Source organism: Ochlerotatus camptorhynchus, unplaced genomic scaffold (assembly GCF_037179485.1).
Source record: "Ochlerotatus camptorhynchus isolate MF236.1 unplaced genomic scaffold, CSIRO-AGI_Acam_v1.1 ptg000087l, whole genome shotgun sequence".
NCBI lineage: Eukaryota > Metazoa > Arthropoda > Insecta > Diptera > Culicidae > Ochlerotatus > Ochlerotatus camptorhynchus.
In genome coordinates, this window is record NW_027040577.1 from 2,770,471 (window position 1) to 2,798,150 (window position 27,680).

A 27,680-nucleotide genomic window follows, 5' to 3' on the forward strand; every position below is an offset into this window, starting at 1 on the left:
CTTCTAGAACAATATGAGGAACATTATGCCATACACTACACATTTTTATATCATACGGGTGGAAAATTCGTAGAACAAATACTTTAAAATTCTTCACATTTTAAGATATCTTCGAGCATGAAACTAAGTCAAACTTCAATAAAATCACTTCTAATAGTCAACCTTTGGTCACAAAGTTGATACATGACACATTAAACTTTGCTATGAAAGTTGTTACAGCAGTTTTCGTTATTTCAGTCTCGAGATACAAATATTGTAAGCCGTAAATTACCTTAAAAACATAAAATTAACTTGAATCACCTCTAAATCAACACCGATTTTGCTGAAAATTTGCACAAAAGTTCAAATTAACATGACGAACAGTAATCACGGTTGACCCGTTACATTCCGAACATTTCGTTTAAAATGAACAGGTCTAGTATACTTGTATACCACACTTTCTACGATTTTGAATGAAATGGTTCGGTCTTCATCAAAATTGTTCAGATGTATAATACCTGGATGGTTAACAGTGCCATAGGTTTCAAATTACGTGCTTAACTTGACATATTGACTAGATAGAAGGCTAAAATCACACTCTTCGGCAAAGTTGTTCAAGTGAGTAAGTCTTATTGTATGGTGTACATCACAGTTAAAACGTCACTCACCATGTGGCGCTAGTATGCTATTCAACCTATAATTGTTTGCTTTAACTAGCGCCTTTGACTAGATAGAAGTTATCGGTCTTGGACAAAGTTGTTCAAATGAATAAGACCTATTGGATGGTGGACTAGTGGTGGATAGTGTACCATTTGACACCTTATTGCATGCTTTCTCGACAGCACGACTGAATAGAAGTTTCCTGTCCTCAGTAAAGTTGTTCTGAATGACAAGACCTATCGAATAGTTGGCAGCTCAGTTAAACATATCACTCACCACTAGTGCCATTATTGATTATAATGGCTTGCTTAAGTCGACATCCCGACGAATATCCCAACTAGATAGAAGGTTGCTGTTGCAGGTTGTTCAAATGAAGAAGACCTATTGTCAGTTCAGAATTTTCAAACCAGACGGCGCAAGTGATTATTTGCTTTAACTTGATTTCTTGCTTGCTATTTTTAGCAAAGTTATTCAGGTGGACAAGACCTACTGGATGGTGCACAGTTTTGTTCAGAATTTGGTGGACAGGGATGTAAGTGTGCCTGTGACATTTTGATAGGTTCTTTATAGGGACCCGATTTTGTCAACCCCTCCGCGTATCCGTCTTTTATCTTTCAATAATTTTACGTAACCGTAATTACAAATCTTTCTCATTCATCTTCAAGAAGGATGTTTAGGGTATACTTTGGCGCAATAAGTACATTGCGGTATCTAACAATAACCTGTAATTTTATACAGCCAATCATAGGACCTGAGCATATATGACCCATCTGTTCCGAAAGGGTTAATTGCTAAATATTGATATAATATCGAAGACAACGCATCAAGAAGACTGGCAACTCTACCATTTTCTCATACGACCGCTATGAGACCGGCACAATCGCGTCATCTGCCGCGAAAAGGTAAATGTTTCGAGCGAATTGGATAGCAAAGATTACAACCTCAGGATAATGGTTTGTATATTTGTTCATTTCTCTATGCGTTGCTTCCACCTTCACTCAAGCGCAGCGCTATTGTATCTGTTGCTTGGATTCTGGCAGAGTTGCCAGTCTTCTTGATTTGATGTATTCGATAATATGCTATTTTTAAGTTTGAAGTTTTTTGTTTTAGGCTGTAAGAGTGATTCGTACGTGAGTTTTTTTTTTCTCTCAGGATGGCTCAATGAATGAGATTTAAGAATGATTTCCAGAAAAATGCGGGAGAAAAAAGAAAAGAAAGGGCCGTCATATTATCTTGCTTCTAAAACATGCAGTACTTGTATTTTTCATCAACTCCAGCGCTTTTTTATTGTTTCGCTCTAGCAAGTCTTCCACTTGCTTTAGTTTGCTCTCGATTACTGTAATGCTTGCAATCACATTCTTAAATTATGACTCACTTCCTGCTCTTTACAAGTGGGAGGTGTTACTTATCTTATTTGCGTTACGTTTACTTTTATCTTGTTTGGGGATAACCGATTGATGTTACACACTTCTTCTTCTTTTTTTTTATAGTTTTGTCAGTTTATCGCAATATAGCCATGTTTTCTTTGTTGAATTAAGCAATGCTTATTATATTCACAAAAGTATTATAATACCTTGCACTCGGAAATATAGTTAAATTATTTTTCGATTTTTGTTTTCTTCGTAAAAAAGATATCACTCCAATGTTTATTTTTCTAGCATTTTTATATGCTTTCACATTATAAATTTTATTTTATTTTTATAAAAAAGTATGATTTTCTTCTTTTTTTTCGTCAAAAATGTGCTTATTTAACACGTGTCATATAGCACGTTACGTTTTTTTTGTATTCAAACCATAACATGATAACTATGCTAGATGTATGAAGAAAGCCTTGAACTATGGAACATAACCAAAAAAAGAAAGAATTGAAGCTAGTTTGTTTTCATATAACAAGAAGTTCCCCGTTTTCAGGACTTAAATAGTATGCGTTTCTCATTTATACTGGATTTTGTTGAACCTTGTTTGCGAGCTGCGAACCATAGTTTGAGTCTTTTTGATCAATCGATTTGTAATGCAAAATAACACTTTAATAAGGAATGTATCATAATCAGTTTATTTTATTTTTTTTTTGTATTTCTTTCAAGAACCAGGGAACTATTCACCAGCATTACAGCTAAACGTTGATTATCCGATAGGCACACTTCTAGAAACGTTTATTTTAAAATAATCGATCGAATAATCAAAACTTTATTATTTTGCTGAATATTGCAGTTGGTCTTAATTCTGGAAACAAGAAATTACAGGTCAATAAACCTAACTCAGAGAGAAATTCACTTTTACTTAGTTGTATGATAAATGTCTAAAAACGCTGAGTAAGTTGCATTTTTAGACATTTCTCATACAACTGAATAAAAGCGACTCTCTCTATCTGAGTTAGTCTCATCGATCGTGAATGAGCAGAGAAATTGTCTTCGGATAATCAACGTTCTACTGTTGCACTAATTTTGATGTGTCTACGATTTCATGCTTATATCGTTTCGTAGCAAATATACTTTGGAAATATTTTTGTGAACACAATTATCAATCATCTTTCAGATTGTTAATGTTTTGCATTTGCAAGAATGTAAATACCTGTCTGTACAATTCATCACTTTTAATATGGTGAAACAGGCATTCCGTTGAACAAAATTGGCTATTTTTAAGAATAGGATAGTTTAGTCATTAAAAGGAAACGTGTCAACAACAGCTTTTTTGACTTTGCTCAATACATTGAAATAAAGTAATATTTTCTAAAGCAGACAGGTTTATTTTGGTAAAAACAGAAATTTTTGCCTCACAATATACTACATACCACACACAAAAATCAACAGTTGGTAGCTAAAGGAATTACAGGTTATATCGTTTTAAACTCCCACCTCCCGAACATAGCATTCTCGGCAAACCCGTACTGCCTTGGTCAGTCCGTATTTGGGCAGTGGTGCCGAAGCGCTCGAACACACACCGCAGAAAACTCCGCCGCAATTTCGGCAGTGATGACGCCTTCGAAAAGGCGTAAACGAAGATGCGCAAGCCATACACCGTGGAGCATCCCCGTCGGGAATCCACCTCGGAGGTGCTTCTGGCATGTGTCGTTCTTCAGATAATGGTCCATTGATGGGACTGCTTGGACTCGATCGACTCCGGCCGTATTCTCCTTTCGTCCCGATTGCACTATGTCTCCGGTGATTATCTCGTAGGTTTGACCCTGTGCTTCCGCCATTGCCTTCCACCACGATCGATGTTTCGCTTAGACTTACACTTCTCTCTTGAGAGCTCCTACTGGACCCAGAACTACCTCCGGTTACAACCGAAACAGAAACATTAACTGTAACGCTTCCGCTCTCCGCAGTAGTCATCATCGTCCGTGGAGCAGACGAAGCCCTGACAGGAGAAGAGCCGGGTGACCCAAAAACTGAATCGTGTGGATCCTCGGGATTGACTTCTTCGGCCGAATAAATGCTCTGACTCGAACCGCCGCTGTTTTGTCCGGGAGTGATGACGTCCTGTTCGCTGGCACGGAACTCAAACAGATCCGTTGGGTCCGGCTCTTTCGGTTTATCACTCGATGTTGTGGCTGGCTCGGGAGGTTCCTCTGGCTCCGGTGGTGATGAATTGATAATAAAGACACTCTTCAACATCTGCCGGAGATCGGCAGCGAAGTTGGTCTGTAGTTGATCAGCGACCCCGGCTATACATACGAACAACCTGTGCAGTAGGTTTTCGGTGGTCCTAAAATAAATAATGTAATACATTAGAATCTAGCAATAATGATTGTATAAATAAGTAGGGAGAGCAGAAAAGGTGACGTAGATAATAACGTGTGGTGCCCGTTCACAGCTCACTTTAGAGCAAAATTAGGTTTACAACGTTAGTATAAACAAATTGTATAGGTGTATAAAGAATATGTTTCCACTATCTTGAAGGTCATTATCTTACACTGAACCGAGAAATCTCATAAAATCTCATAGGAACATCACATAGCTTCACACTGATGACATTCTAATTCATATTATGTGCATCCATTACGACACACCAATAATATTCATTTGTCAATACGATACTTTCTATGTGAACGAAGGTTTGTTTATTTGGTTCTACATCAACAGACTGGGTTTAGTCGGAATGATGGATTAAGCAATACTAGGAAATACAATATAGTCAAGAAGTAACAAGCTACAAAGGCCGTGAAGTCCAACTTAATTCCTAATATCACGGAATCTCTGACGCAGCGTCTCGCGTGCCAAGTGAAAATCAAATAAGGCAGCAACACGATTGAAAACTCTTTGTAGCCCATTGATAGCACCATACGAACTATAGTTTGTACGACGAAAAGGTATCCTTAGCATTGCGCTGTTACGGAGTGCTCGTGATTGAACCTTAACGTCGATTTGTTGTAGAATAGAAGGACAATCGATTCTGCCCAGTAGAATGTCTGCCCCAAACAGGGCCATTGTCGTATCTCTTCGACTCCACAAAGGATCCAGGTGAATGAGGATCCCTCCAAGGCAATCGTCGAAGGGCAAACCAGATGAATCGTCGTTGAATAGACTCTACTCTTTGCACACTGTTTTGGTAATTGGGATTTCATACAGGGCAGCAGTATTCTAACGCCGACCGGACGAGGGAGCAGTAAAGCTAAAATTGTAGCTATCCTGAAAATGAAGATCCTTGGCACCAATTAGCAAAAGCGTTGAGTTGGAGTTGGAGTTGGAGAAGGTGGCAGTCAGCGATGGCTCGGATTCGAAGATAGATTTTCATGTCGTCTGCGAACGACAGCCGTGGACAGTCGAGGACGAAATTAACGTCGTTGAAATACACAAGAAATATCAACGGGGCGAGGTGGCTACCTTGCGGAATACCCGAAGTGGCAGGGAACGAAGGAGATCGGCAGTCGTCAATTGCAACTTCCAACTGACGATCAGATAGATAGGATGCGAACCATCGTAGGAGACTGCCGTTTATACCGAGCCTATCCAGTGTGGCGATCACTATAGGATGGTTCAACTTGTCGAAGGCGACTGATAGGTCAGTGCCGATGACATCTGTTTGCATATGGTCTGTCATACTCTCCGTAATGTACGAGGTGAGACACAGAAGGTTGGAAGTAGTCGACCGCCCTGCCATGAAACCATGCTGGTCTTCGCTCAAGTGCTGCTTGAAGTGAGAGACTAATGGTTCCATAACGACCAAGGGGCCCCCTTAGCTCAGTCGGTTTGCTGGGTTCGATTCCCGGTTCGGTCTAGGAATTTTTCGGGTTGGAAAATTTCTCGACTTCCCTGGGCATAGAAGTATGATTGGACTTGCCACACAATTATACCAATGCAAAAAAGGAACAGGCATCGAAAGCTCTCAATTAATAACTGTGGAAGTGCATCTAGAACACTAAGTTGAGAGCACGCAATAAGCTAATATGCGATATGCAATAAGCTTGAAATGCAAATAAGAAGAAGAAGAAGAAGAAGAAGAAGAAGAAGAAGAAGAAGAAGAAGAAGAAGAAGAAGAAGAAGAAGAAGAAGAAGAAGAAGAAGAAGAAGAAGAAGAAGAAGAAGAAGAAGAAGAAGAAGAAGAAGAAGAAGAAGAAGAAGAAGAAGAAGAAGAAGAAGAAGAAGAAGAAGAAGAAGAAGAAGAAGAAGAAGAAGAAGAAGAAGAAGAAGAAGAAGAAGAAGAAGAACGACCAACTCGAACAGTTTAGATATGGCACACAACGATGTGATGCCGCGATAGTTGTCGATGTTTCATTTGCATCCCTTCTTATGCACGGGAAACATCTCAGCTGATTTCCAACAGGAAGGAAACACGCCACTCGAGAGGGACTTTTCGAACAGACAGTTAGCGCTCAACTTCCAAGCGGAGCAGACGTTTTATTTCCCTGGAAGCCACACACAAGCTATATTTTTTCAATTTTCGGTTCGCCTCGTTTTAGTGGTTGTTTTTGCGTGTTCTTTTCGTCGCGATTATCGCCGCGATGAGTGTTCGACGTGAAAACACGTTTCGCATCGATTATTCGAACGTGCCGAAGAAGCCATCCTTTGATGAGCTTCATGACTTTGTTGCTACCGAATTGGGTCTACAATACGAAAAAGTTCTTCGTCTCCAGCCAAGTAAGGTATTTGGATGCGCCTTTGTGAAGGTCGTCAACCTAGAGCTAGCACAGAGAATTGTAGCAGAACACGACAACAAGCACGAGACCGAAGTAGACGGCAAAACCTATAAGCTTCGGATCACAATGGAGGACGGGGCGGTTGAGGTGAAGCTGACGGACCTGTCCGAAAGTATCACAAACGAACAAATTACTGAATTTCTCTGCGCCTACGGTGAAGTGCTCTCGGTCAACGATCATGTATGGGATAGCAAATATCGCTTTGCTGGGCGTCCGACTGGCGCTCGCATCGCGCGCATGATGGTTAAGCGCAACATCGAAAGCTACATCACTATCGACGGTCAGTCAACGAGTGTGACATATATTGGACAGCTGCAAACGTGCCGCCATTGCAGCGAATTTGTACACAATGGCATCTCTTGTGTACAAAACAAAAAATTGCTTGTGCAAAAAACGTACACGTATGCCAATGTGGCAAAACAACCGGGACCGAAACCAACCGCCCCGAAAGCCTCTGCAACGACGCAGAAAACACCATTCGTCAAACCGTTTGGACCGAAGCCCGGTTAGGGGGGAAAGCAACGAATCAATCCACTGACCCAAAGACCAAGCGCAACTCAACCTGCGCTAACTGCTCCGAAGCTGTCCACACACAACCCTGTCGAGCCGAAACAGGCGAAAACAAACCTTGCCGAACAAAGTGCTACTCTCATGGCACCGCCGGCTTTGATAGGTTCAATCAGCAGAATGCTCACACGTCAAACCAGCGATGGAAACGAAACAGATGGGTCATCGACTTCGGGAAGCTACAAGCGCCGAGGTGGTCGTCCTCTAGGCAAAAAGCAACGACATGACGATGCGAACGAGGAGGTAGACAACGAACTATAATGGATCTCAGCAGCTATAATATCACCTCGATTAATATCAACACCATCACCAACTCAACAAAACTCAACGCACTACGAACGATGGATATAGACATCGCACTATTGCAGGAAGTAGAGAACGAGGAACTCAGCTTGCCTGGCTACAACGTCGTGTGCAATGTAGATCACTCACGAAGGGGGACGGCAATAGCGCTGAAAGAGCACCTGAAATTCTCAAACGTCGAGAAGAGCTTAGACGGACGGCTGATTGCACTACGGGTGCAGAACACTACAATATGTAACGTTTACGCTCCATCTGGTACGACCCTTAGAGCGGAGAGGGAGCGTTTCTTCATCAATACTCTCGCTTACTATCTCCGACATCGCACAGAGCACACATTGATAGCTGGCGATTTCAACTGTGTTCTACGGCAACGTGATGCAACGGGATACAATCACAGCCCCGCTCTCCTCGCAACCGTACAGCAGCTGCAGCTCCTCGATGTTTGGGAATAACTCTGTCCAAATATACCGGGCTACACGTACATTACACACAACTCATCTTCTCGCCTAGATCGTATGTACGTTAGCCAGGGTCTACGAAGTCAGTTGAGAACAGCTGATGCGCATGTTTGCTGTTTTTCTGACCATAAAGCCGTAACAACGCGAATTTGTCTTCTTCAATCAAGCCGCGAACCTGGTCGTGGTTTTTGGTCGCTACGTCCACACCTGTTGACAACAGACAACATTCACGAGTTCCAGGTACGCTGGCAATACTGGACCCGCCAGCGTCGAAATTACCCCTCATGGATGCAGTGGTGGCTGTCGTGCGCTAAGCCTAAAATAAAATCATTTTTCCGTTGGAAATCGAAGGCGATTTTCATCAGGAACACCAACGCCTATATGGAGAATTACGACGAGCGTACGATGGCTACTACCAAAACCCTGCGATGCTGTCAACAATAAATCGCGTAAAAGCAAAAATGTTGACTCTTCAGCGCAGCTTCACGCAAGCATTCATGCGCGTAAACGAGTCCTTCATCTCTGGAGAACCGATCTCAATGTTCCAGCTGGGCGATAGGCATAGGAAAAAAAACAACCATCACACAACTGCGAGACAACGATAACCAACTCATCGATGATCCTGGTGCGATCGAACGACACATGCTTGGCTTCTACCAATCGCTATACGCTGCGGGTGAGACGGAAAGAGCAGCAGCAGACACATTCGAATGCGAGAGAATGATCCCTGAAAACGACCCGGTAAGTGAGTCCTGTATGAATGAGATAACTCCGGCTGAAATATACACAGCCATCAAGACTAGCAGCTCGAACAAGTCTCCCGGAGGAGACTCTTTGCCACGAGAGTTCTATCTCAAAACTTTCGATGTCATCTGGAGAGAAATCACACTCGTCATAAACGAACTCAGGTAACTTCCCAGCTGATTTTGTTGACGGTGTGATCGTACTTGTGAAGAAGAAGGGAAACGATCGTTCAGCGCACTCTTATAGACCAATCTCATTACTCAACTTTGATTATAAAATCCTCTCTCGTATTCTTAAACAGCGTCTGGAGAGCGTGATGAGTACCCACCGAGTAGTCAGCGAGAGTCAAAAATGCTCTAACTTCGGCCGGAATATATTTCAAGCTACCCTTGCTTTGAAAGATCGAACTGCACGACTGACCAAATGTAAACAACGTGGTTTACTGGCATCATTCGATCTCCGTCACGCTTTCGATGGACCGGTCGTTTCTTTTTCGTAACATGTGCTCGCTCGGGTTCAATCCAAATCTCGTTCGTCTACTAAGCAAAATCGGAGATTTGTCGTCCTCTCGCCTGTTGATAAACGGGCATCTCTCGGAAGCATTCCCCATCGAGCGATCGGTTCGCCAGCGGGACCCTCTCTCCATGCATCTATTCGTCCTCTATCTACACCCATTGATGAAGCAGCTCGAGGAGATATGTGGACCTGATCTCGTTGTTGCATATGCCGATGATGTGTCGGTGATCAGCACATGCCTGGCAAGAATGGAACTGATACGTGAGACATTTCAACATTTCGAACGTGCCTCTGGTGCAAGGCTGAGCCTAGAGAAATCTGCGTCGATATCAGTGGGCTACACTGATGTCTTGCCACTCAGAGTGCCGTGGCTTCGGAACGAAAACACCGTTCGTATTTTGGGGGTGACTTTCGCTAACTCGATACGGCTGATGAACAAGTTAAACTGGGATGAGCTTGTCGGTAAATTCTCTCGGCAGATTTATCTCCACTCTCTCCGTACTCTCACCTTGCACCAAAAAGTGATCCTGCTCAACACATTCATCACGTCAAAGGTATGGTATCTCGCATCCATTCTCACACTAACTGCCGCTCATACGGCAAAACTGACTTCTACGATGGGAACCTTTCTGTGGCGAGGCATCGCAGCAAGAGTTCCAATGCAACAGCTCGCGCGTAGCAGAAAAGCAGGTGGCTTGAAACTGCACTTGCCAGCTTTAAAGTGCAAGGCGCTGCTACTTAATCGACATGTGAATGATATCGCTTCCCTTCCCTTCTATAGGCCCTTTCTCACTCACCAAAATCCCACCCCTCCCGCAGATTGTCCTTGCCTCAAACTTATCCTTTTAAATCTCCCAACACTCCCTCCGCAAGTCCAACAAAACCTTACCGCCGATAGTATTCATAACCATTTCATCGAAAAAACGGAAACACCCAAAGTTACTCGTGAGTATCCAGCAGCAAATTGGCGGCAAATCTGGACAAATATAACCATGCGACAGCTGAATTCAAGTGAACGAAGTGCCTTATTCTTGTTAGTCAACGGAAAAATTGAGCACCGAAAACTGATGTACCGAATGAACAGAACCGATGGTGAAAACTGCCTACACTGTAACGCTGCCTGTGAAACACTGCAGCACAAGTTCAGTGAATGCGTACGCATGGAGCCAGCTTGGAGACTGCTGCAGCGGAAGATAACGATTATACTCATTGGATGGCGTACACTCTCGATAGAAGAACTATTAAGGCCTCAACTGGGGAACATGGAAAGAACCAAAAGACATAGAATACTCAAATTGTTCATAAAATATGTCACCTTTGTTATGTTGTGTAATAATGTTATTGACATAGCCTCATTAGAATTCGATAATTATTTTGTAATTACTTTTTAAACTTTCTGAAGAATAAACAAATTTTACAAGTAAAAAAAAAACAGAAAGCAGAGATGAGCCACCAGGTTATCGATGTGTTGCTTGAGAAAGACGGAAGGAACTCTGCCAGGTCCAGGCTTAAATGAAGACTTCAGTTGCGAAGCCGCCCTCGTTATCATACCGAGGTCGATGATGCTAGAGAAACATGCTCGTCAGGTAGGTTCTCATCCGAGAATACACTCGCAAACTTGGTTGAGAACAGACGGCAAATGTCCTGAGGGAATGAAGCTTCTTGTTTAGGAACTTTTTTCGGAACGTGTCGCTCAATGACGTAAGCCAAAATATGCGAGAGAGTTTGGGCAGCTGCATTGACCTCGGTAGGGACGAGTATCCTGGGCCAGTCCAACAACGAAAGAAGTTCCCCGATACTTTTTCGGTGGTCAGCATTTCGGAAATCGTAGGAGACCCCTTGAGGGGGGGAATGACCTAAGAAATTTGGTTGCCATCAAGTGCAATAACTAAAGGAGGATGGTGTGGAACAGTCTTTATCAACGGAGAAACAGCCATAGACAAATGCGGAGCAGTATTCTGAGCGGTGATGAAGCAAAGGTCTAAGCTAAGATTATTCTCATTAACCACGTGGTTGATTTGCTTCAGATACTGTAATGATCCAAAAGGCTTACAGCTCCAGAGTGAATTGTAGAACGGTCGTGGTCCGGATACAGGAATCCACCGTAAGATGATCGCCAAGAAATTGCCGGTAGATTGAAGTCGCCAATGATTATCATCTCGTCAGCAGCTGTAGCGATCTCCATTATAGCTCGAATAGACTGACTATGGGATTCAATAAGCGTAGGGTCGCGAGTTCGATCCGGAGGAAAATGTGTATTGTCAGATGAATGTTATGTGATTTGAACTTGTGAAAAAATCAGTGGTGTTCCTGGTAGTGTTTTGAAGATGACAAATCTGTGTGATCAACTGCTAGCAGATTTAGGATTCTCAGAGGAATCACTGGAAGATTTGCAGCGTTTGTTTGTTGAAAGCATATGTATATACAGCGAATATTATTTTTCCAAAAGTATTCGACTGTAAAGCTAATTAAGTTTCATGGTGTGGCAATGGAAGTGACCATGGTTACCGGATACCGGAGATATTCCGGGTTTCCGGAGGGCATGTCTAAATTGCAAAATTTGTGATGAGTTTTTCTCAGGGTGTCCGTTACTAATCTATGTTTTTGTTGATACGCCAAAAAAGAACCAAGAGCTAAAATTGACCCAGAATGAACCGAGATATGGCTATTTTCCTAGAATCGGTCCTGACGGAGGGTTCTAAGTGCGGTCAGTTCATTTATTCACTCAAAACATGCCGTGCTACACCTCTTTCTTCATGGTTTTTTACCAATAGGCTCTTTTAGACTTTAAATGGATCATTGACAACACCGATGCAGCCGAATTGCAGGACAAAGAGAACTTTTACAGTCAACTGAATGCTGTCGTGGATAAGACTCCGAGAGGTGATATCAATATCTACACAGGCAACTTCAATGCGAAGATCGGCTCCGACAACTCGGACTATGAGCGCATTATAGGACGCCATGGTCTCGGAGATATGAGCGAGAACGGCGAGCTGCTTGCAGAGTTTTGTGGCAAGAACGACATGGTGATTGTGCATAAAGTCACATGGGTCTCCCGTGATGGATATACAGATAACCAAATCGACCACATCTGCATCAGCCGAAAATGGAGACGGATCCTTCTTGATACTCGGAATAAACGCAGCGCTGACATCGCGTCCGACCATCATCTCCTGGTCGGTGAGATCCGCCTACGCATTGCGCGGGTTCAACAGCGGGATAATAGACTCCCCGAGCAAAGTCGGTTAACAAAATGAAAGCAAATCGATATTAAAGTTTGCAGTTCCTATCATAATGAAAACTCATTTTGATTTCAATTGTCGCGACAGAAGTCTGATATCATATTCTGCTTTCATTATGCAGTCAAGACTTTTTAAATCAAAGCAACTTAACTTGAAGTTCTGCTGTTAATTTCTTGTTTAAAATTTGATTTAAGTTCATCTGTCGTTGAACTAACGAATATTGTTTATTTGTTTTGTTTAACACATTTTAGGTCATTCGTGACTAGCCCGAGGTGACATTTGAGCTCAAATCTTTCAGCGTGAGAAGCAGGCACGACAGGCCCGTATTAAGTCAAACATTATGAATTCAAAATCAGTAATCAAATTGATTTAATTGAAAGCAGGATTAGTTTTCCGTTTGATTCAACAGTGTAAAATTTTGCTCTCATTTTTGCTGTGTTAACCGTTAAGTCAACCAAAATGAGATCAAATGGAGTATTCAAAATAAGTTACATCATAACAGCAAATTCTGATTTCAATTTGATTTCTATCTTTGCTCGGGTCGGGCGGCGATTCAACACACGCCGACTGGAAGACCCAGCAGTGAAGAGATCGTTCGTCGAAGAACTCGAGGCTCGCCTAGCTAATATTCCGGAAGGTGGCAGCGTAGAAAAACAATGGACGAGCATCAATAATGCCTTTATTGAAACAAGCGAGAACAACCTGGGTTAGCTGCGCACTCAGAGGAAGGAGTCGATCACCGATGAAACCTGGAGGAAGATCGAGGAGCGGAGAGAAGCAAAAGCCGCGATATAGCGAGCAAGGATCCGAGGAGCCAAGAACGAGGCCCGTCAGCTGTATTCGGCTCTAGAGAGGGAAGTTATGCGTTCCTGTATACGGGAAAGCGCGCTTGGGTGGACTCCCTGGCTGATGAAGGGGAGAAAGCCGCAGCAACTGGCGATATCTGCCTCCTCTATGATATTTCACGACGCCTGAGCGGGGCAAGGATGAACCCAAGGATGCCTGTGAAAGACGCGACTGGACAGTTGCTCACCTGGGAGCACATTGAACAACTTCTCGACGTTTCAACGGTCAACCAACCATCAACATCTCGGCATGATCCGCCAAGGGTGAAGCGCGTTACTCGCGTCAACACTGAAGCTCCATCATTGCAGGAGATAGAAGCAGCCATCCGAAGAATGAAGTCCAAAAAAGCTCCGGGGGTTGACCGCATATCAGCAGAGATGCTCAAAACTGACCCCATGCTATCCTCACAAATGTTGCATCAACTATTTGTCAATATGTGGGACACCGCGACTTTTCCGGCCGACTGGATGCGGGGGGTCTTGGTAAAAGTCGAAAAGAAGGGGGAACCAATTGTATGCGACAACTGGCAAGGCATCATGTTACTGTGTATTGTTCTCAAAGTTCTGTGTAAAGTTATCCTCAATCGGAGAAGATCGACGCGACTCTCCGACGACAGCAGGCAGGATTCCGTGCTGGAAGATCCTGTGTGAACCATATTGTCACGCTCCGCATCATCTTGGAGCAGGTCAATGAGTTCCAAGAGTCCCTGTACTTGGTATTCATTGACTACGAAAAAACTTTCGACCGACTAAACCACGAAAACTTGTGGGGCGCTCTGAGACGCAAGGGAGTCCCGGATAAAATCGTCAACCTCATCGAAGCGCAGTACGAGGCTTTCTCATGCAGTTGCACAACGGAGCTTTGTCTGACCCGATTCGGGTAATCGCGGGTGTGAGGCAAGGATGTATGTTATCACCGCTACTGTTCCTCATCGTAATCGACGAGTTCATGGTTGGAGCCGTTGACCGTGTACCGAACCGTGGGTTGCTGTGATGCTTGGCATGCACAGTTGTACACACCAACTGCTCATTTGGTAATAACTTCTCACTCAGATGCTGAAACTTATTTTTCCCTAAAGCAATTTATAGATTAGGCTTTAGTTTACTATAGATATGCGAAGATTTGGTAAAGCTTTACATTTAAATCAACACTAACCAATTTAACACTTCAATTCCGAGATGTGTAGTGAGCATTTCTCACCTCATTTTTACAACGCAAAAACAAATACAGTTTACTACTAGAATTAAAATCTACATTTTTTTACATATCTATAACAAGCTTACACACTATTCTATCTACTGCTTCAAAAAGAACTAAGTTCCGTTAACTGTGTGCAAAGTTACTAGCAAATGAGCAGTTCGTGACCAAAACTGTGTATGCCAAGCATGGTTGCTGTTACAGCCTATTACTATGGAGCATCTCAACGACTTCGATTTGGCTGATAATGTTGCGTTATTAGCACAACTGTGCTCTGACATGCAGAGTAAGCTCGACGACCTTGTGGAACACTCCTCTGAAGCAGGTCTAACCATCAACGTCAACAAGACCAAATCGTTGGATGTCAACACGGAAAACCGTTCCAATTTCACGGTAGCTGGGCAGGCAGTGGAGAAAGTCGAAAGCTTCCAATATTTTAGCAGCCAGATAGCGTCGGGCGGCGGCACCAAGAGCGACATAGGTGCACGGATTAAGAAGGCGAGGGCTGCTTTTGCCAGTTTGCGAAATGTATGGAGAGCGAATCAGATCAGTCGACGCACCAAAATCCGAATTTTTTACTCGAACGTGAAGTATGTGCTGTCATACGCCAGTGAAACATGGTGCAGGTGTTTATCAACCGATGCCTGTGGTACATAATTGTGCCAGGTGGCCCCACAATTGGATCTCAACTTCCGAGCTTCATTGTTTGTGCCATCAGAAGCCGATAGAGACAGAAATTCGTGAGCGGAAGTGGAGGTGGGTCGGCCACACACTACGACGGAGCGGAAACGAAATCTGCAAGCAAGCACTGGACTGGAATCCAGCAAGACATCGCAGCAGAGGCAGACCCAGAGGCTCGTGGCGGCGAAGCCTAAACAGTGACATTAAGAACGTTGACCGAAATTTGACTTGGGCACAGGTCAAGGTTAAAGCTAGTAATCGCCCAGGATGGACATCTTTCACAAAGGCCATCTGCACCCCTGGAGGTGCACAGGATCGTTAATTACTAACTAAATTGACAACATTGACCACTTCCGGAAGCACCGAAGCGTCCGCGGGGGAATCTGTAGTAGGGGATAAATTCATTTTTACAAAAAACATGCCGTGTGACACCTCTTTCTTCATGGTTTTTCATCAGTAGCATTTTTAAAGACTTTAAATGGATCACTGAAGTAACTCCGGGGACAGTAGTAGGGGACAACTGCATTTTTACGCCAAACTATGGTTTATTTAAATCGAGCAGGTTGGCCTCCATAAACGCAGAGAAATGATTTTTAAATTCAAATGGATATATTTTTGGCTCTGTGCCTAATATATTTTTGGTATTGATTCTAATATATTATTCGGTTTATTCAAAGAAAAATATTTTTGAATCAACAAACCGATTGTAGAGTCAATAATCTGTTTGTTGATTCTAAAAACTATTTTTTTATTCAAAAATATGTTTTGCTGAAATAGTGATACAATATGTTTGAATCAGCCCTGAATCCATTTTTCTTCGTTTATAAAACAAGACCGTGACTATTCCCATCCAATCCAGCAGTTTCCACGTGGAACTAGAATCTAGAAGCAAAAACCACATGCAAAGCCTAATAAACAAATACCATAAACGAACCGTATCCCAGATGGATAAACTATGCCACAAATGGTGTGGATGATACCCCGAACACGTCGTTAAGCTCTGTTTTATGGTTATTTTTCTTAGGGAAGGAACTAAAACGACAGAAAACGATGAAAACTACCTGTTCCTTCTCGTCAGGCTTCGATCGGGTGCCCTGCGATAGTTCCTTCCGGATCAAGCTCTTTATCTATTGTTTTATTTTAAATTTCTATGAACTTATTTCCCAGCATGCAGCATTTAAAAAAACTGACTTTAATCTAGAGCAACCTATGAAAAGGGCCTATGTGACAAATGAAAAAAAAATCCCTCGGCAAACTTTTTTCCCATCAAACGGCGTTGCTGATTTGAATAGCATCGTAAAACACTCACTTGAATTTTATCCTTCCTGCCGCCCGAATGGCCAGCGCTACCTCCTGCGAGGCTTCACCACTCGCGCTGCTAGTGCTACTGCATTCGCTTTGATGACCAGATGACGGTGATGTATCACAGCTTGAGAATGTCTTGGACGAAGTGTCTTGACTGTTAGTAACGGCGACCGAACTAGTTGTCGTCGATCCACTCGACCTATGATGTTTGGAGTTGTATTTTCGACCCGTGGTTGCCAAGCCGTTGCTTTCGGCAGACCTACGATGTCTGTGGTGATGATGTTGTCTATGATTTCGATGCTGCTTTCCAGAAGACCTTGATGCGCCAGCGCTAGTACCAGGGTCCATAGATAGTTGATTCGTTCGATGGTTATCACAAGCAATACCTTCACTATCTTCATCATCCTCTTCTTCTTCATCATCGTCCTCATATTCGTCTACTTCTCCTTCTTCCTCTTCTGAAGAATCACATACATTGCGACTGGTAACCGGACGTTCCGTTTCTAATTCCGGAGAGTGATCCACGCTTGGATTAGCCGTACCAAGTCCCGAATCCGTAAGCTTTTGATTTGTCTCCGACAGGATTTGTTCTATCCGAGCATTCGAGGAAGCACCCAGCTTCAGCTCTTCGTCCGTGGCAATAAAACTGTCGGTCAGAGGCGCTTCATTTGTCTGCAATAGGTTACCGAAGTTTGTATTTGGAATCAAATATCCCGATGCGCAATCCGACGTCACTAGACCATCTTTTAGGATACTACTAGGATCGTCTTCGTCTTCATTTTCAGATACTTCATCCTCACCATCGTGCATTCGATTGTTATCTACAGTACGGTTATTATAAAAGCTACTGTTTAGAATGTCACCCTCATCAGACTCGTGTTGCCGGTCATCGCTCGGAGCTTCCAACATTCGACTATCACTGCTATTACAATTATTACTACTATTAACATTAGTTGTCACGATAACAACTTCGTCCTCCCGCGGCGAAACACCACTGTTATCATTCTCGTTTGCATCACAGATTAATTCTTCCTTCAGGCTGATCTCTTCATTAGTGCACAGCAGCTTCTCCAACTGATATAGCTCGTGCTTGGTCAGCGTTCTGAGGAGATCTCGCATTTTAATCAGCAGTTTCCGGAATGGTCTGAACATTTCAGATATGTTATCCGCTGGTTGATCCATATTTAGCGGTCCGTCCTTGAATATAACTAACCCGGCGACGATGGCTAACCGTGGAATAGAAAACATCAACGCCGGGTCGTACGAATCTACCTGTTCCTGCTCTAGTAGACCAATCTTGAGCGCTCGTTGAAGTGTCTCCGAAAACAGCACACAAATCAACTCCTGCATTTCGTATTCCTGCTTTGATTTTACCTGCACCATAGCGCTCACATACAGTAACTCAAATTCCGCGAACAAACGATCGAAAATCTTCAAACTTTCGTACAACTGTTCCGTCGCGGCGTCATTTACATCCAGCCGCAGTGTTAAACTGTTTGGTGTGTTATTCCGAAGGCACTGCTCCCGCAGCAGGTTCCGAACGTTGTCCAAACTTTTCGTAACAGCTTTCGCCAGCGGGCGCATCGTGGCACTTTCCACTTCACGGTTCATGATAGAAGATCCAGCCGCGAGACATTCGGCACCGAACCACAACTGACCGGCGAGACTTTCCTGTAGAACCTCCTCCGGGAACTTGGCACGGAAAGCACGCGGCGCCCGATCGTCGCCCAGTAACTCATCCATGATTTGATTGGTGATGGCCAGCACGCGGTCCTTAAATGAAAGAAATTAGGTTAGTAAGCATGTAAAACTTGAACCCGCTAGATGTTCATTTAAAATGTAATAAGTTTATAAATAATATAATCTATTGCAGGGGGTGTCATATTGCTACATGAAGCTTCAATAAAGTTGTCAAAGAGTGGAATTGAAATCACTTGGAATCGGGAACTTCAGCATGATCTAGGATTCACAGATATCGGATCCTTTTCAAGTAGGTACTGATCATGGTAGCTCCCAGAATATTTCTAATTTCTAATTTTCCATTCTAATTTTACAAAATATTCCATGGAAAATATTTGAACTTTTCAGAACACCCTTAATTGAGTTCGATACACTACAATAAAAAAAAAACAAAAAGTTAAGTTCAACTTATTTAATAGCGTGTGGACGATTGTCTACGGTCTACGGTGGAGCGACGGCCTTAAATCTCTCAAAAATATTCTAAGTACCTTCTAAGTTATGAACAGCTCCTAATAATTTTTTTACGTAGGACTACGTATGTGGTTCCTATATGGTGGTACACTTTGTGAAAACCGAAAATGGAACATGTAAAGAAATTATAAAAGATTTTGAACGTTAACAACTAAGCTGCCCCTGGACCAATTTCAATAATTTTTACACCAATCGATCAGAAATATTTCTACGCATCTGCTAAAATTAAGACTTTATCATTTTCAAAAATGCCACTTTGATATGATAATTTAAATTATCACCGATTGCCTGCGAAAAGTGATTTCGCTAACACAGATTTCAAAGTTGAATTCCATCCGGTCTCACCAAACGGGGTTTATTCAATCACCGCGTGGTGAGTGGTAGTGTTCTCCAGTACACAACGAAGGCTCTCCGCAAGCAGCTAGCTATCAAGGCTGCCCTCAACCGCTGATCGAATTCAGTTCCAATCACCGAGTGTTGTGGTGTCCGGTCGTTGGCATCAGCAGCAGTGCTTTCAGCGCGTGGCGTTGAACATTGTTCTCCAAGCAGCGAGCGGCTGCCCACATGAGCATCCATAGAAGGAGGAAGAAGCCGCACCGCTATTGATCGGAATCAGTAGCTCTTCGTGAGTCGCTGTGGGCCATCTATGCAAGCGCGTCACCCTCATTCCAAACAACATACAGCTCACCAGCATCATCTGTGTTGAACACCCTAATAACTCAGCATTACTCAATTATCACGACAAAACGGGCCTTTTCAGGACAACCATACATTTGTTAAACAGTATGTTTTGGCCCATAGGACTGTCCCTTGTAGTTTTTCACTGCCGTGATGATTCGTAATTAGGTCTGTTCCCGTACTTGCTTTTCTGTAAGATTCTGTACAGCAAAAAACAAAAGGATGTTTCCGTACTTTCTGCTCCATATTATTTTCAAAAAGCAACTTGCAGCAAATCAAAAAAGTAAGTACGGGAACATACCTATTGAGCTTTGAATAAAGGTATACGTCTAAATGGATTACTAGCATGGTTGACTTTCCAGGAAAGATTACCAAACAAATTAAGGGGAGAAATCTAAGGAATTTGAGAGGAGGAATAAAAATGAATAGCGAAGATTCTCAGAATTTTCATTGAATTCATTTAAAATTTCCATTTTCATTTCACTCCATCCCTTGGAATTCTACTCACATCGAAAGTCTCCTATGAATTAAGGAGACTTTCGATGTGAGTAGAATTCCAAGGGATGGAGTGAGATGAAAAAGGAAATTTGAAATGAATTCAATGAAAATTCTGAGAATCTTTCCATAGGATTTCTCACTGAGGAGAATTTCAAGGCAATTCCTAGGAAAATTAAAAGAAAATTGATTTCAGAGGATAATTCTAACGACATTTTGAGATATATTTCAATGGAATTGCGAGAAGTACTCTAACTGATATTTTTTAGAGAATTCAGAGAAGCGTTCCAAGTGAATTTCTGAAATAACTCCATGAGAGTCTCGACCTCGGGAGAATACGAGCAAATGATGAGGAGAACTCCAAGCGAATTTTCATGAGAAATCTCCGTTGAATATGGAATGGACTATTCTGAGGTCGTCAGAACTACTTGAAAGTTCCCAAAAGTTAATGAAACTGCCAAGAAGTTCTTTTGTAATTTGAGAAACTAGCGTGATACTCGCAATACTTTTCATATTTTTTTTTACTTCTCTAAACTTTTCGGACTTCCTAAAGTTTCCACAATTTTCCTAACGATCATGAATCTTCTCTAAAGTTTTAACAATTCACTTAATTTCTCGAAACTTTTTTAAAATTTATGTACTTTCCCTGCTCTGGATTACCTTTGCTCTGAGGATATCTGTTTTTTAAGGGGAAGCATACCGCTCCGAAAAAAAAAAATCTAAAATTATTGGGAAAAGATATCAAATTTCTAAAAAAAATCACATTTTTATGAATTTTTTAAAGACAATTCACGTGCAAAAATATTTTTTGTAATTTATCATGGCATAAACTTGGACTCAAAAAACGACAAAGCATCAACTTTTCGGTTTTTCTGAGAGTCCAATATTTTTTCATGATGAGATAGAAAAACTATTCTTACATGTAAATTTTGTCAAGAATCTGAGGAAGAAACTGATTTTGTTGGATTTTTGATAATTTTTTCCAATGTTTTTTAGAGAAATAAAAACGTGTCGAAAATATTTTTTTTATTTTCGGGGCGGTAATCTTCCCCTTAAGAGCTTTATTAGTAAGATCAATATATTTCTGGAAGTTCTCGAAACTCTCTAACTAAAGTTCTCATGAAGCTTGTTGTACTGCCCTGAATTTAATTAAACTGTTTCAATAATGTTTAGGCTTCCGTGAACTTCTGGACTTATGTGAAAACCTCAATTTTCTTTAAATATCTTTAAAAGTTCTCTGAAAATCTGGTAACTTCTTGAAATTTTTCAATAATCTAGGGACTGACCTCCTCCGAAATTTCCCTTGTTTTGGAGCTTAGCTAAACTTATTTAAAATGCTCCCGAAATGTCCATAAAAAATTCTGAAGGGATCTTCCCTTAAGTTCCATAGACTTTTATGAAGTTCTCGAAATGTTGCTGAAGATCTCTGTACTTCTGTGAAGTTTTCGAAGTTATTCTGAGATTCCAAGAACTTTTTTAAGCTCCCGCAACGAAATAATTAATATGGTCCTATGATTTTCACTGAAGTTCTCAAGATTTGTCTGAAGTTTAAATTATCGAAACTAATGCAATAGTCTAGAGTTTGATGATGTGTTTAAAACTGCCCAACGTATTTTTCAATTTGCTTGAAATTCTCTAGGCTGCCTTGAATATCTAAGTATTTTTTTAAAAGAACTCACAATTTTATTGGAATTATTTGAATTGCCTTTAAATTCTACAATTTTCCTTAAGTTTTATAAAGTTTATAAACGCTCGCGGAACTTTGCCTTAAATCACTTATTTTTCCTGGAAAGCTTGGACATCCCTGAAGTCTTCTATGCTTCTGTAAATTGATCAAACGTTCCGGTATATTTTATGATATATTTCCCTGAATCTTCTTAAATTTCGGATCAATCCCATAATTCCAAGGAACTCCTTGTAAGTCACTGCAAATGTTCAAGTTAATGGGATTTTTCTGATGTTATCTGATCGTCCTCAAAGTATAGACTGTTCCAGAAAGTATAAGCACACTTTCAAAATAACAAAAAAATCATGTTTTTTTAAGTTTTAATAATTTTATTTGGCAAATCATATTTGTATTTGTATTTCAAATGATATTTTACTCTCGTTTAATCAACATATTTAATCATAGCCAAGACTCCTAACTTTTCCTCGAACATGACCCATTAGCTTCTGCACAGTGGTACTTCCCACCATTTCGACCACTTTTGGCCAATCTTTTATGAATTTTAGGATGTCGTCCGCTGGTTTTATTAATTTTCGAAGCTTTGCTTTGGTTAAAGCCCAAAAAGTCTCGATTGGCCGTGCCTCCGGGCAGTTCGGCGGATTCATGTCTTTCGGCGCGAAACATAAATTTTGACTTTTGTACCATTCTAAAGTGTCCTTTGCGTAATGACATGACGCCAAATCAGGCCAAAATACTACTTGACCTTCGTGCTGCCTGATCATCGGCAACAATCGCTTCTGGAGACATTCCTTAACGTATTTCTGAGTGTTCATCGTCTCCGTTGTGATGTATGGACTAGATGTTTTACCACACTCGCATATTGCCTGCCAAACCATAACCTTCTTACCGAATTTTTCGGTAAAAATTGCCTTCTCCGTTTCGGGGATGTCCTTGCCTTCGCTTACAGTATAGAATTGTGGTCCGGGAAGCGTTTTGTAATCTAGTTTCACGTACGTTTCGTCGTCCATTATTATACACCCAGAATTTCGACACAATAACGAATCGTAGAGTTTGCGGGCCCGTGGTTTCACGGAAGCGGCCTGTTTTGGGTTCCTTTTGGGTTTTTTCTACTTCCGGTATGTTTTTAGGCCAAGTTTTTCTTTGGCACGCATGACGGTACTCGACGAGGTCCCTAGTTTTTTTTTCGCAACATCCCGAACGGAAGTCGCTGGTTTTCGTTTGTAGGCATCCCTGATCTTTTTATCGATATCCGGACTTACAGGATCGGATTTCCGGCCACTCTTCGGCGCATCTTCAAACGTACACTGTTCTCTATATTTTTAATCGCAGTTCGTACCGCTCCGACGCTTACACCCTCTTCCTTGGCCAATTTTCTCAAGGAGAGTCCGCTCACAGTGCACCATTTGTGCACGATACTTTTTCGTTGTTCCGGAGTAAGACCACGCATTTTGACAGGAAACACAAAACTGAGCACTTTTTTGATGCTATGTCATTCAGAAATGAGCAAACAAAAGGACGCAGCCAAAACATGTTGAAATATTTCATTAAATTCAAAGTGACCCTTAAAATAAGGTGTGCTTATACATTCTGGAACAGTCTATAATCGGAACTTCACTATATAATGAAACAATCTAAAAATATATAAATTTCTTAGAAGTTCTCTGGAATTTGTTGAAAATATCGGTGCTTGCTAAAAGTTTTCGAATTCTTTTTAATTAATGGAATTTTGTTGATGTTCTCTAATCAACTAAGCTAAATTTTCGAAATTGTTTAGATCTTAAAATTTCCATGATATAACACCTTTGTTCGTATAATTTTTATTTCGTTCCAGAAATTTTTTCAGAGCAAGCCGAAGTTTCCGGAAATTTTTTTGGTTTCAGCAATTTCCTTATCCAGATCTTCCGGAGGACGGTCCGATGGCCATCTAGGTCCATGTTTATGTCATGAACCCAAATTCTTTCTTATATCACAGTTCCTAATGTTTTAGAAAAAGAAACCGCGGAGTTCTAGGATCAGGGGTTTATGGATAGACCACTTTTACGGATGTTCCGGATCTTTCGAGGACCGTTCCGTTATCTCCAGGTTCCATATATAGGAACCATGACTGTATTCTGGCTAATTATGAACATTTGTGCCCATTAATCTAATTTTGAATCTTAAACCACTTGCAAAACCCATAAACACACCTTTAAAAAAAACGTGTAACGACTCTTTTCGCTTTAGAAAAAAGTAGACGACCCTATTTTCAATCTTTCTACAATCAAAATAATCTACAGAACCTAGGAATTCTAGAGGTACCACAATTTTTGAAAATCATCAAGAAATGGCTAAGTTATATCATTGCAAACTTGCTGTTACATGTTTTTCGGAGGCTTTGTAATAATATTTTATCCACTGTATTCGATGTGTTAACCACCTGTTCTATTATCGGCAACTAGAAATCATTTGCAGTTTTTAGTGTACATATTTCATATAAAGAAAAAAAAATGGCATAACGGGATTGATCAGTCATAAAACTGAAATCACTTAACTAAAGCTGAAAGACTAAGGAATCCGTCATTCAACGAAGTGTTTTGATGGGAAAACACAGCTTAAATTTAGGTTGCCGAAAACTTCCAATGTGTGCCGAAGCCGACAGTTACCCTATGTCTAATGCTACAAATGATTTTGCACGCGTTCGAGAATGTAAAACTACGCTCACCTGTCCTTGTCGTAACCGTCCAACCAGTCGAGTGCATCGCACTGGTTCTGCACGGCCATCGAAGCTATCCAGTTCGCTGGCCACCGCCGTCAGAGCCCTGTCTGCATGGTAGAATCTCGCTAGCAACGATTTATCATCAGCCTAAAAATAGAACGGAAGAGCAAAAGTGCCAATTAGTTATCACTACAATAAGTATTAAATTAGAGATTACTGCCTGTGTGAACTATACGAATAGATGGTGATAACATCGTTATCAGTCAAACATCCAGCGGTATTGGTGTGCAAACATGTGCTGCTAGCGGCAATGTGAGTTGGCCTGGAGTCACAGTATCACCCGTAAGAGCGAATGATTACATTTGGATTCCATGAATTAGCTATTAGCCATCTTATCAGGACAGAATGACGATCTATTGCTCGTCAAAAAACAAAACAAAAGCTGCTGCGCCAAGCTTAGATTACAAATCAAAATCTGTTGGATTTCTACATGGAGAGTCATCACACAAATTGAGAGTTCCAATTATCATCAATTTCCGCTCATAATTTGCTCCCAATTGTGTTCCGAGCAGGTGCTATTTTTAACGCTTTCCAACGCATGCCGCCCAAGAGATTCCATGCACAAAAGCCGCACATTAACAAAGTCGCTAATGTGCGATTTGGATCATCTGCAGCATTACACCCTGCCTCTTCCTCATTAGGCTTTTATCATTTTGTGCGCAAATGAAGCGGTAATACCTTTTTATCCAACGCTATTGCTTTGTTGTTTCACCACAACAGCGGCGTACACCGGTTGCTAGGTTTCTATGTACATGTAGTTTGGGATAACTTCATCCCATCAATTCATTTCGCCTCCACACGCCTCTGAATCACTTAATGTCTCCGTCAGTGGCCCGCGTTGTCTACCCGAATCAATGCTCATACGATTACGGATCCTACCAACCGCTTACTCGAGGGGGTGGTTGTGCGGTGTCGACCAGCACGAAAGATAGCGACATTTATGGATTTTCCACGCTCGATAAGGCTCACTACCCATCACCCTCGTCGTCGTCGTCGCCATCATCAGCGTCAGCTGGTGTTGATTATGGTGCGGTTACGGAGTGAAAGCTTGAAAAATTAGGACTTGCTCAAATTGGCGTGGAGTATTTTTAGTGTCTTCTGTTTGCTCAGTTTCATTGCAACAATGTTAGATCAATTTCGAAACTCTGTACCTTAACGAGTTTAACACTTCCATCGAAGTAACTCCAATCGAAACTTCGACTTATCAAAGGCATATCATCTGCTTATTACCTAATGTGTGAAATCTAGACTCAGAGAATTGCAATCTTCGACCAATGAACGGTACAGTGTGCATTCGTGCATGTCAGGTCAAGCGGTCACTGACAACGAAACGCAGAAGAAGTCAATAACAATATAAAACATGAAATTGCATGAAACTGTTACAATTGTTATTTTACTAAATTGCGCTGCGTCCGTAATGAACTGAGCTTCTTAAAACCCCCCGGGCTTAGTAAATCACTTACTGCAAAAGCGGTATTGCTTTGCTCATTAAATAAGTATACTCACGGCATATATAGCTTCAATCACGCATCGCGAATTGCATGTAGCCAGATACTTCTACGATTGTTAGTATGGTTATATTTTTCATTCAATTGCATTGCTGCACTTAACGTAACGCACATTGTTTACGTGTACAGTGCAGTGTTGCTGCTTCGTAAGATTCCTCCGGTTGGATACTTGCAGGGACAGGGCTGAATTCTGGCGATAAGTCAAGCGAAGTAAATTTAATGATGCCATGCAGCGGTTTCAGTTATCATCTCGAACAAACTGGTTAGCTGCAGTTTACTCATCTATACCCTAGCATAGGGGAAATGGATGTAATGTCGGCCTAGATTCCCCTAATTTGGGCCCATGCATACATTCAGCAATCGACTAAATTTTCAATAGCAACCAAAAATATCAATTAGTATCGTCCCAATGACGCGTTCATCTAGATAAAATTGATAAATCTTAGATCCATAGGCCAACATTAGAGCCTTTTCCCCTATTCAACATTGCTTTCAAAGAAACGATTAGGAGAGGTGGTGTGCAAAGAAACAGTACCACCATCAAACGACCGCACATTTTCAAAGCTCTAACGGGCCCCATACGCCCCTACACACTGCAATCTAGTTGACAACCAGGTTGTGTTGATGCTCGTTTGTATCGTGTGGTTGGCAAGACAAAATTTACAGTTGGTCTAAGGTTGAAGTAAAATCAAAGCGTTTTGATTTTAGGTGGGCGGATTCTAAGTCTGCCAACCTAGTTGCAGTTGCAGTCGCTCAAACATCGCGTGTATTTTAAATGGGTTGGCCAACAGGTTGATGTACAAATCGAAAAGCAGATTGGATTGTGTAAGGCGCAGTTGCCAATGTTTTGTTCGGTTGGCGAATTGGTTGAACGGAAATCCGACAACCAGTCGAAGAACCACGTTTACAAGCAGGTTGCGGTGTATATAGGCTGCATAATGTGCCCCACATACACTGCAACCTGGTTGGTGACCAGGTTGATATGATGCTCGATTGTATCGTGTGTGGAGTGCTTGCAAGACAAAACTGACGGTTGATCAAACAGTTGGAGAAAAAATGTAAGGTGGGCGGAGTCTAAGTCTGCCAATCTGATTGCAGTGTGTATAGGAAAGTCGCACAAACCCGATACACACTGCAACCTGGTTGTCAACCTATTCGTCAACCGAGCAAACATTTTGCAACTGCGCCACACACAATCGAATCTGCTATTCGACTTGTACGTCAAGATGTAATCCATTTAAAATACACGCGGTGTTGTTGCGACTTCCCAATACACACTGCAACCAAGTTGGCAGACTTAGACTCTGCCCACCATAGATCAAAACGATTGAATTTTAGTTCAACCGATTGACGAACTGTCAATTTTATCTTGCAATCACTTAACATACAATACATACATACAATGGAGCATCAACCCAACCTAGTTTTCAACCAGATTCCAACATAGTCATTTTCAATCGAAAATCGTCAAGCGACGACGAAGCTGTCAACCATCACTTTCAATTGAAAGTCATTTTGTCTTCTCTTCGAGCAGATACCCCTCAACATCGACAGAACAACTTTCGATCAGTATTCATGCTGTTTGTTTTGGCTTGACTCGTGTTCAATTTGTCTTTCATTGTCAAATGAACTTACTTTCGGATTTGAAGCGAAACTGTTCGACCCAATTTCGCACAGGTTTTCTGACTTTTGTTGATTGTTCACTC

The 27,680-nt window shown here is 41.7% G+C and overlaps 1 protein-coding gene across 1 annotated transcript in view; it reads right to left on the reverse strand.

The window, feature by feature from the left end:
- Nucleotides 1-2,107: 2,107 nt before the first annotated feature.
- LOC135698484 (lateral signaling target protein 2 homolog) overlaps nt 2,108-27,680 on the reverse strand; it is a 113,016-nt gene continuing 87,443 nt past the window's right edge. Inside the window, exons 2-4 of the mRNA XM_065218486.1 lie at nt 24,413-24,553; nt 16,645-18,413; nt 2,108-4,347 (exon numbers count right to left, since the gene is read on the reverse strand). Coding sequence (XP_065074558.1) covers nt 3,483-4,347; nt 16,645-18,413; nt 24,413-24,553 — 2,775 coding nt within the window. The 3' untranslated portion in view covers nt 2,108-3,482. The remainder of the gene's footprint in view (nt 4,348-16,644; nt 18,414-24,412; nt 24,554-27,680) is intronic.